We start from the raw sequence: 11,695 nt of genomic DNA on the forward strand, positions 1-11,695 counted from the left end.
GATTGATTTTGTTCTGATTCCTTTATGAGGGTCGAAGGTTATTGTGGGTATGGACTATTTGGGACCTAATGGGACTATGACTAATTGTGAGCACCAGTTGTTGAGTGTACGAACCCCAAGTAAGGGAAAACTGTTCATGGTGAGGGTGCTTAGCGTGGAGCGATTGTCTGTTCCGCTGCAAGAGCTAGGAGTTATATTCAACAGGAGTGCTCCAGAATCCTAGATTATGTGGTGAATACACGAGAGTAAGGTAAAGATATTGTAGATGACGTGCCCATTGTTTAGGAGTTCCCCGATGATAATGCTCGTCGTTGACTATTACCCTGACTGTTGACTTTCATGCTGACCGTTGACTTGTTGACTTGGGTTGACTTTTGTCAAATTGCTAGTTCTAGAATATAGACTAAGGTTGGATCCTTTGTGATTCGTTAGGTGTGTTGTAGCACATATTGTGTAGCAATGAGTTATGGTTTATCTGACTTCGTGAGACAAGTGAGTCTTCTCATTATAATATGTAGGCTGCTAGATTGTATCTGTGGCTCTTGCATGAAAGACTATGGTTGAATCACAACACATGTATGAAAGACAGTGGTTCGATCACAACATTTATATGAAAGACTCTAGTTGGATCATAAAACTTGTACGTCTTTGTGACTTGCATGGAAGACAATGGTTCGATCATGGCAAAAAGGTAACGGATAGGCTGTAATCTGGGAGTGGCTGTAAGACTATGGTTGGATCATAACGTTCACGTAGGGTTGAGCACACAGATATGTATCGTATATGGTATTTCGAGGAACTCACTAAGCTTTGTGCTTACAGTTTTGTGGTTTAAACATTTTCAGCCAGTTCCAAAACGAATGACCGGACTTGACTGCACAACACCCCCTGATGATTTTCCACACTGATTATTGTTATTTTACTCTAATGATTGTGATACATTTACTATGACTGATTTTGAAACATTGTGTGAGTTTGATGATTTAAAAATGAAAATTTTTAATTAGTATTTTTTTGATGTTACAAATACACAAACTTATTTCAGGTCTTGAAGTTGATTTGGCAAACGATGATGTAACTATCTAATTGACATGCTTGGGAGGTGTGACAATACTCCCTAAATAGCAACATTCTTATAGGTTTGTAATCATAATAACAATGTAATTATAGTGTGATGCTTTTATTTGTTACATATTGATTTAATTGGTAAAGAAATGTAAGTATTTCTTTTATGGGTCACGAATTATACGTACATTGCTATTATAATATTCATCCACATGTCTAAACAAACAACAAATGCACATGTTTTTTTATCATCAACCTAATTATCGTAAATTATCTCTAGTCTATTGTACATACATAATTCCCGGGGTTTCACCACTAGTATTTAAACATTACATGTATTTGCTTTTTTATCAACTTCATCTAATCTGTAGATATCTTCCTCAATTGTCCACACCAAAAGTCATTCATTCTAGGCTAGACGTTGTGATGTGGCCATCATCTTCGACCTCGTTACTGCAATCAAGCAGACTGAGCTATCAAAACTAGTGTTTCCATGTAGGAATGCACAGAGAATGTTTCAGTTATTCCATAGATCTCGAGATAATCAAAGCGCTTAGGGTACGGCTCATAGACCACAAGTTCACTCTGTTGAAAAAATTCATGATCATTTTCCACTTCCATTATAGGTTGACCACTCTTCCTAAATCCTAGTGGTGTTATTTTCCTTGACCAATATGGTGGCTCAATGGTGAATTTCTTTTTAAATGATTTTTCAACACCATTCTCCATCATCCATACATCACAAGAATGTTTCAAAAACCTATCATAATCGAGCATGACAAGAGACTCCCTTAGCATAGAAATACACAACTGAGTAGGAGAGAGGCACCTTAAGCTATCTGGGAGGTCTATCACTCCAAAATTGTCATTAGTCATATCAAATGACATTATCACATTATGATACGGTAACATGTTATCTCTAGTCATCGGGTCAAAAGCACACCAATATATAAACCTATCAACAACCACCTGAGGTGAGAAGATGCGAAATGGTTTACTAGGAAGATTTCCACATAGATTTCTCCATTTGCCTGAGCTCACAGTGTAAACTTTAGCTTCACAATGGTAGCTAGTTTTGTGAAATTGTGTAATCTCAACGATTGTAGGGTCACTAGTCACAGGGGACACACCAAAACCAATATCATTTTTAGGGTCCAGATATAACGTGTTAGGCATAGGAACAGTAATTGACTTTCTAATCGAAGGATTCCAAAGAACAGCCATCTCCATTTCAAAGTTGGGTAAAAAACCTTTTCCCTCTCCATAATAACCATGCAAGCACAACAACCCTAGAGAGCTACCGACTATGGTTGACTGTTTAAGTAGTTTAATAGACTCAGGAAGTGTATGAACAAACCTCTGATGAGGGAAAGTGTCATCATCGAGAAAAGAAACATATTTTTCGACAGTTTCTACAGGATCTTCGTACCTTAAAAGCAGATGCTGAGGCTGAGTAACGCTGTGAGCAGCAATAAATTCAGAGCTGTCGATCAAAGACTTCCATGCTTTCGAGACAGTTCTGAACTGAAGCAAAGACATGACAGGAAAGCTTTTGATGATCTGCTCTTGGATATGGAAAGGAATTTCGTCTGACATTTTGATTTTGGATGCTGCTGTATATGAATTTCTACAGTTAAGCGAAATGGAAGATTTGGGGAAAGTGTTTTATCACGATTTTGTAATCTGAATTTTGACTAACCTGGTTAGTATCTTATATTCAAATTAAATACTATTGTTGATAAAATTACACAATTGATGCGTGTGGTTTAAGGCACCACTACAAAAACACCTACGTATTTGCTTAATGTGGTTTACAAAACTTTCGTCGGTAAAGACACTTCGCATGATAATTTATTTCTTAAATAAATTACAAAAATGGTCCTTGATTTTTACTGTGTTAAATTCGAAATCAAAACATTTTTTAGATTTGGTCCTTACTTTTATTTCAAGGTTTTGTATTGATTTTGGTCATTAGAACTTTGAAATAAAGATCAATATCAATTGTTTAATTTTAAGGTCCTTATTTCAATATTTTGTTTTGATTTTGGTCATTGGAACTTTGAAATAAGAATCAATATTAATATGAAAACTAGAATTAATAACCGCAATAGAAAAAATATTTCAATATTAGACTATGTTAAATGGCACAAGGCAAACTATCATTTCATTTGTTTTCTGATTTTGACATTAATATTATTATTTTTTAAAATTGAAAATTGTATTTTTTTTTTAATTTTGTTCAATTTTGACAATTTCATCGTGGCTCTCATGGGATACCTGATTTGTTAATGATGAGTTGGAAAATGTTGTTAGGTCATAAATTGTGGTTTATACTTCGTTTTTCATAGATATTAGAGTTTACGGTCTAGAACCGAAAACAACATGTTTTCGGTGATGTCTGGACCGAAAGCACAGGTGGTTTCTATTAAACTTTTGGGTTTTGGGCTGAGCCCTTGTTATTTATGTCTAGGTATATATAGCCTATTATTACGCATGTAAAGGGGTAGATGTGTGATTCATATCAGCCAAGAACGTGTTCTAGAGAGAAATAGAGAGAAAACCAAGTGTAATCTGAATCTTATGTACTAGAATTCATTGAATATAGTGTGCATTAAAGATTCGTGTTTGCGTTCTTCCTCCATATTATGTTATGTGTTATTCACTAGATTGGAATTCCGCACCGATTCTAGAGAAATTGATTGATACATTCAAGATTGGGTTTTACAGTTGGTATCAGAGCTTGGATCGATATCAATCGATTTGGCAAATTATTAAGCATTTCTTGCAGTTTTTATTGGAGTTTCTGGTGTTTCTGAGTTCTTTTTGACGAACTTATTGACATTGTTCTTCGTGTTCTTCACTATTTTAGAGAGTTTGATCGGGTTTGGCTTTGAAAATCTACAAATTTCGTGTTTGGCAATTTTTGGGAGTCCTCAGTCAAAATCTAGGAGTTCTCAGCGGCAAATCACCAGTTCACAGTTAGGTTTAAAAGTTCTCGGCGGCCAGCTGTTAATTCTTGCTTAGGGCAACTCCATGGACTCAACTTCGGAGTTCTTGGTCACAACTTCGGAGTTCTCGGTCTCAACTTCGAAGTTCTCGGTCTCAACTTTGGAGTTCTATGTCTCGACTTTGGAGTTCTCGACCTTGGTTTAGGAGTTCTCGATCTTCGTTTAGGAGTTCTCGGTCTTGGTTTAGGAGTTCTCAGTCTCAGATTTGGAGTTCTCGGTCTCAGGCTCAGAGTTCTCGGTTGCGAATCTGTGTTCTCGGCTCCTCATCCTTGGTTCAGTGTATCATTTGTGTGGTTCCGGCTAAAGTTCTTAGTCAACTGAAAGTTAACCATTGGTATTTCGAGTATTTTCCAAGCCGGGCTCGAGTTTCTTATGAGTTGTCTCATCTCATTTACAACCCTAGCCTCAGCCCTCTCCTGATGCCCATATGTGATCCAAAGAGTGATCGAAGCTGGCTCCTACACCAGCTTTGTAGCAAGCAATGGATACCTGGCCTTCACATGGCCAACCTGATCACAGTGGTAAAGAATATTGATGCTCGGTGACAGAGCCTACTGACGACAGTCCCTTGCAAAATGCCATTCCCGCACTTGCCATAAGTCCAGCCCCTCTGACCTCAAGATCAAGAATCGATGAGATTGAACCACCTTGTTGCCAGCTTTGACTGATATGGGGTCTTCCTCTTCTCTCTTATCTGGGTATCAATCTCAATCTCTCTCCTTCGAGCGAAAGACTACAACTCGGAGATAAAACTATACTATTCGGTCGATACAAACTTGTAATGCTCGGGTTTCGGGGCTAAGCAATTTTAGACAATGTAATAGTCAAGGTCAACTCTTGTAACTCTTTCTGAAATAATAAAAATGAAATATTTGAGTATTATGTGAATTATGTGTATTACTCATTTATAAATGTATAATAAATAAAGGATAAAAATAAGCGTCAAAATTAAATTTTGAGATAAACCCAATATCTTTACATAAAGTTATAGTGGTCAAAACAAGGATTTTGGAGATATAAAGAACACCGAAATCCGAGTTGTAATGAAGAAGTTATGATCCGTCGAAGTTTCACGCTAGAACCGGCACGATACCAGGAAGCTTAAATAGTGAATTTATGATAGAGCGAGTTTTAACCATAACGATCTAAACAAAATTCGTAGAATACGTTGAACCAAGAGCGTCCATAAAATGAACGCACAAATCTGACTTCGTATGAGGGAGTTATGATTTTTCGAAGTTTCAGCTTAGCAGTGTACAACCCGAAACTCGAATTTTAGATCAAGCGGTTTTTGGCCTACGCGACCTAAATGAGAATTGAAGATCTCATTAATAGGAACTTAACGGTAAAAAGACAGACGAAAATAGAGTCCGTATGTAGAAGTTATAAATTTTACGCTGACATTTAACAGTATAATCTCCTTGTACTATTGAATTTAAGATCGGTCAAGAATTAGCCGATGGAGAATTAGCCATTGCTTTCTCCCCAAGACTTGCCACCACATGGTGACATGTGGCACCAAGTTCAGCCACATTTCACCCTATAAATACCACCTCTCTCACCCTAATTTTCTTCACACCTTTCACATTCTTTCTTCACTTTACTCTCTCTCTCTCTCTCTAGAACCTCTCTCTAACCCTGAAATCCCTCGAAAAGCCTAGGGAACCTCCCTAGCACAAGGCGGAAGCCCCGGAGTGCTCGACGGCTCCGAGAAAAAGAGCTTTTCGGTTCGGAAACGCTGCTCCAAGCAAAGCTTGGTTTTCTATAAAACCCGCTGTAAGTGAGCTACGCCTACGCTATTTTTAATATAGCTTTTATTTAATTATAGTAACGTTATTAGGAACTTATAATAAATACTTTGGCTATTATTACGGGTTATATAAGTATTTTTTTAATGCTTATATAATAATAATAATAATAATAATAATAATAATAATAATAATAATAATAGCTAGACTATTAATTAGTCTTGGCGAATAATAGACTAAACTCTAGTGGTAATAATACTAGGTTTCCTCGAAGGAAATTATTTTTAAGAAGCGAAGCGCTATCTGAGTTCGGAATCACCACCTTTTCAAGTGAGTGCATGGTCTCTTTCATCTTACACATAGATATGAAGTATTTTATATAAACTACGTGCTATGTGTGTATATTATTTTTATACTTGCTATTTATGCTGGATGAACGATTTTATACAAGTTTTATATGATTTAAATTGTATATTTATTTTATATCTACAAAAATGTTGGGGTAAAACATGGGTAGATGTAATAGGTGATGTGTGATAAAATGGGACAGTGATATATTGTGAACTACAGTTAGTGAGGGTTCGCACTCCCAGTGGGGGAGAGTTAGTGATTCAGGGCGAAAGGCCATAGCGCGGACCGATTCTTTGCTCTGCAGCGAGAGCGAGGCACTATTTCAACAGGGTTGTGCGGGGTTAGTCGCCTATGTTTTAGATGCTCAGGTGAAGGGCAAGACGACATTTGATGATATACCGGTAGTGCGAGACTACCCGGACGTATTTCCGGAGGATTTGCCTGGGATACCTCCGGAGAGACAGGTTGAGTTCGGGATTGATTTGGTTCCTGGTGCGGCTCCAATAGCCCTGGCACCATATCGGTTGGCTCCTCTAGAGATGCAGGAGTTGTCTACGCAGCTGCAGGAGCTGTTAGACAAGGGTTTTATCAGGCCGAGCAGTTCACCTTGGGGAGCCCCGATCCTATTTTTGAAGAAGAAGGACGGGTCGCATCGTATGTGCATAGATTACTAGGAGTTTAATAAGGTAATGGTGAAGAATCGTTACCCACTTCCGAGGATAGACGACTTATTTGATTGGCTTCAGGGAGCATCTTGATTCTCAAAGATTGATTTGCGCTCCGGGTATCATCAGATGCAGGTCAGAGGGGATAATATGCAGAAGACTGCTTTTAGGACCCGAAATGGTCATTATGAGTTTGTGGTGATGCCGTTTGGGCTCACCAACTCTCCAGCCGCGTTCATGGATCTCATGAACCGTGTATGCAGGCCAATGTTGGATCATTTTGTGATAGTTTTTATCGACGGCATCTTGGTCTATTCCAAGACTCAGGAGCAGCACGAGGAGCACCTGAGGGAGGTGCTAGAGACTTTTCGCGAAGTTCTCCAAGTGTGAGTTCTAGTTGCACGAAATGAAGTTCCTTGGGCACCTCATCAACCAGAAGGGTATACTAGTAGATCCGGCCAAGATAGAGGCCGTGATGTAGTGGGAGGTCCTGAGGTCTCCATCTGAGATTCGGAGCTTCCTAGGTTTGGCAGGGTACTACAGGAGATTCATCCAGGATTTCTCCAAGATAGCAGTTCCGCTCACCCGACTGACTAGGAAGTCGGTAGTGTTTCACTGGGGGCCTGAGCAGCAGGCATCATTTGAGACCCTCAGACAGCAATTGTGTGAGGCATCGATTCTTACTCTACCAGAGGGAGTGGATGACTTTGTAGTCTATTATGATGCTTCAATCACAAGGAAGGGAGCAGTGTTGGTGCAACGAGGGCATGTGATAGCTTATGCCTCTAGACAGTTAAAGCCTCACGAGGCTAACTATCCTATGCACAATTTAGAGTTCGGGCAGTGGTGTTTTCCCTTACGATTTGGAGACATTACCTCTATGGGGTCCGTTGTACCATTTACACGGATCAAAAAAGTTTGAGGTACCTCATGGATCAGCCGAATTTTAACATGAGACAACGCCGATGGTTAGACGTGGTAAAGGATTATGATTGTGACATCATTTATCCTCCAGGTAAGGCCAACGTAGTGGCCTATGCCCTGAGTCGCAAGGCGGTAGTAGCCCTGATCAGGGATATTTGTTTGAGGATGACAGTGATTACTCCCTTGTTCGAGAAGATTAGAGAGGTACATGTTGAAGGCCTGAAGGAGGAAAGGCAGAAGTGTGAGAGGATTGTGGGCTGAGTAGCCTCCTTTGATTATGAAGGTTGAGCATTATTGACCCTTCATGGGAGAGTTTGGGTACCGTATTGGGGTGGAGTACAGCAGGTGTTGATGGATGAGGCTCATAAGTCTCGTTTCTCCATCCACCCAAGGCCGACGAAGATGTACAGAGATCTTCGACCCGATTATTGGGGGCCTTGAATGAAGCGGGATGTAGCTTGGTACGTGGAGAGATGCCTAACCTGCAGGAAGGTCAAGGCGGAGCACCAGAGGCCCCACGGCAAGATGCAGCCATTAGACATTCCCGTGTGGAAATGGGAGGATATCATTATGGATTTCATCACTAACTTTTCCAGGATCGCACGTGGAGTTGATTCGATTTGGGTCATAGTGGATCGGCTGACCAAGAGCACGCATTTCATACTGATTCAGGAGAGCATATCGGCAGAGAAGCTAGCCGATATTTATGTGCGTGAGGTGATGGCGCGGCATGGAGTGCCTGTATCAGTAGTATCAGATCGAGGCGTCCGGTTCACTTCCATATTCTGGAAGCAGATTCATGATGAGATAGGGACTCTTCTTCACTTTAGCACCACTTTCCACCCTCAGACGGACGGGCAGAGCGAGTGGACGATTCAGACTCTCGAGGACATGCTTCGGGCATATGTACTAGATTTTGGTGGCAGTTAAGATATGTATCTTCCATTAGCAAAATTTTCATAAAACAACAGTTACCATGCTATCATTGACCGCCCTCCTTCGAGATGCTTTATGGAAGGATGTGTAGGACCCCGATTTGTCTGGGAGAGGTCGGTCAGAGGGTCATCTGGAGCACTGAGGAGGTGCTCAAGACCACAGAGTTGATTCAACAGGTCCGTAGCAGACTGTAGACTGCTCAGAGTCGGCAGAAGAGTTACGCCGACAGGAGGCATTCAAACTTAGAGTTTCAGGTGGGCGATATGGTCCTCCTGAAAGTATCACCCTGGAAGGGTGTTATCAGGTTCCAGAAGCGGGGCAAGCTGGGGCCCAGGTTTATTGGTCCTTTTAGGGTTTCGGCTCGGGTGGGTCGGGTTGCTTATCGGTTGGATCTTCCAACAGAGCTGAGCCAAATCCACAACATTTACCATGTTTCCTAGTAGAGGAAGTGTTTAGTGGATGAGTCAGTAGTTGTGCCATTGGAGGATATTCAGGTTGATAGCAGGCGGAAATATATTGAGAGACCAGTTGCAATATTAGATCGGAAGATGAAGACACTGCGGAACAAGGTGGTTCAGCTAGTAAAGGTGCAGTGGCAGCACCAGAAGGGTTCAGAGTTGATGTGGGAGACCGAGGAGGAGATGAGGGAGCATTATCCAGAGATATTTTTGGATTCAACAGCAGCAGACTTCGAGGATGAAGTCTAAAATAAGTGGGGGAGAGTTGTCACACCCCATTTCTGGTATGCGATTTAAATAAAGTAATTTTCATTTCTTAAGGGGTACTCGACGAGTCAGTAGCCCAACTCGTCGAGTAGAAACGAGATTGGCACGCAGATTAAGTTGGTAACTCGACGAGTCCATATTCTTGGACTCTGTGAGTCTGCCAGTCTAGATGAAACCCCTAATTTCAAGGGTTTACACCCTATTTAAACAACTCTATGCGCCCAAAAGCAGCCTCCATCACCCACAGAACCTCCCTTACTAAACCCTAGATTTCCTTTAAGCATTCTTGGAGTATTTCTCACCTTGTGAAGGATTTTGGTGCATTTTGGAGTTAGAAGAAGAAGAGAGGAGAGGGGTTTTTAAGAGGAGCAAAGAAGATCCGAGTTTCTTGTGTCATTCCAGTTTCCATTGAGGTATAAAGCTCGAATCTATGCTTGTTATCATTTAGATCTCCTTAAAAGCTTGCTAGTGTTGTTTTTGAGCCATTTCTAGACATTGATGTCGATTTAAGAGTAGTTATGATGAATGAGCTTCAGATCTAAGCATTTTGGAACTCCTTAAGCTTAAGGTTGCCACCTTTATTGAGCTAAATTCCCATTCCAAATCTAGATCTCCTCTTTTAGCTCATTATTGGGTATTTTAGCTTCTTATGAGCATGTATGCACGTAAAGTTAGAAACTTTATGTATGAAACCAGTCCTAGGAACCCAGATCTATGAATTGTATGCACTAGAATCGAGAAAAATCGACTATATAGTAATGGCATGCATGAGACTCGGCGAGTTGTTCTTCAGACTCGACGAGTTGAGTCGTGAGTCCCCGATTTTTTCCTATTTGAGAGTTTAGGGTGGAATCAGTGAGTGGGAAATGGACTCGGTGAGTTAGAGCTCAAATCTAGTAATGGAGGGACTCGGCGAGTCGACGCCATGACTTGGAGAGTCCAAGGAAATCTTCTTGCCTCAAGAATAGACTCGACGAGTTGTTCATACAACTCGGCGAGTTGAAGACTGGACACATTCATAGGATGAAGGATGACTCGACGAGTTGTTCATACAACTCGGCGAGTCAGATGAAGATGAACTCGATGTTTGTATCGAAGAAGAACTCTTCGAGTCTTTGCCAAACTCGACGACTTGAAGCGAGTAAAGGATTAGAAAAGGTGTTAGGACACGACAAGTTGGCGGCCCAACTCAGCGAGTCTGGTCAACTGAAAGTTGACTTTGACCAGGGGTAAAATAGTCATTTTACCGTAAGGGCAGTTATCAGTACCTGATCTAGTAGTCAACCAATTTCAGATTTATATCCGGGGACTTCCAGAGCAGCAGTCAACCAATTTCAGATTTAGCATCTCAGCAGCCAACGTTACGAGGTGAGTTTCCTTCCAGTAGGAATGGGTCTACAGCCACAATGCCAACTCGTTTAGCTAGCAGTAATTCCAGACTTTGGTCTGATGCAGTAGTTAGTGTGCTTGATGTCTTTGTGATTCAAGCATGTCTTTGTGTTATGTATTCTGGACTTCGGTCTGATGCAGTATGCAATATATGTGTTATGATTATGCTATGCTATATTCAGTCAGTTTCCAAACTACGGTCCAATGCAGTTTTCGGACTTCGGTCTGATGCAGTTTTTGGACTTCGGTCCGATGTTGAGGGCAATGTAACGACCCAATTTTCATGCCCAAAAATTTCATTTAAAATAAGTGGTTTGTAAAACATTTGTAGTAAAACATCATCCGATCATATCATTTCATAAAACATATCTCATGTCTGAAAACCCAAAACATGAAAATAATAATAATGTCAAAGTACAATCCCAGAACATCTCATAATGCGGGAATCCAATGTGTGTGTATGATGTGCCGCTACCGCGCCAGCTCCTTCCCTTTCGCTGAAGAGGTACCTGAAACCAAAACTGAAAACTGTAAGCACGAAGCTTAGTGAGTCCCCCCATCGTACCACATACCATACAATCATATCACATACATACTGCTAGGCATTTATGGGGTGCCCGACCTACCCGGTACGGCCATTCTGGGGTGCCAACCTACCCGTACGGCCATTTTAGGGTGTCGTCCTTCCCGTGTCAAGCCATTCCGGGGTGCTAACCTACCCATGTCGAGCCATTCTGGGGTGCTGACTACCCTTCGTTCCTAACAACCAAACCTCGGGGACTATTTTACCCCCTACTACTACTATCACTTATAACATAAACATATTATCAGACATATATGGGGTTCCTAAGCTACCCTTGGGTCCTAACAACCGAACTCGGGGA

General features: G+C 41.0%; 1 protein-coding gene across 1 annotated transcript; it reads right to left on the bottom strand.

Annotated features, from left to right (window-relative positions):
• Nucleotides 1-1,241: 1,241 nt before the first annotated feature.
• LOC145028773 (F-box protein At1g11270-like) lies at nucleotides 1,242-2,724 on the bottom strand. Its single transcript, XM_078977512.1, has one exon. It carries the CDS (start codon nucleotides 2,659-2,661, stop codon nucleotides 1,525-1,527), a length of 1,137 nt encoding a protein of 378 aa, XP_078833638.1. The 5' UTR covers nucleotides 2,662-2,724; the 3' UTR covers nucleotides 1,242-1,524.
• Between the last annotated feature and the right edge of the window lie 8,971 nt (nucleotides 2,725-11,695).

The sequence above is a fragment of the Lactuca saligna genome, chromosome 2 (genome assembly GCF_052625555.1).
Source record: "Lactuca saligna cultivar CGN05327 chromosome 2, ASM5262555v1, whole genome shotgun sequence".
NCBI lineage: Eukaryota > Viridiplantae > Streptophyta > Magnoliopsida > Asterales > Asteraceae > Lactuca > Lactuca saligna.

Coding starts and splice junctions, on each gene's coding strand:
- LOC145028773 (XM_078977512.1), bottom strand. CDS start 2,661: ATGTCAGACGAAATTCCTTTCCATATCCAAGAGCAGATCATCAAAAGC.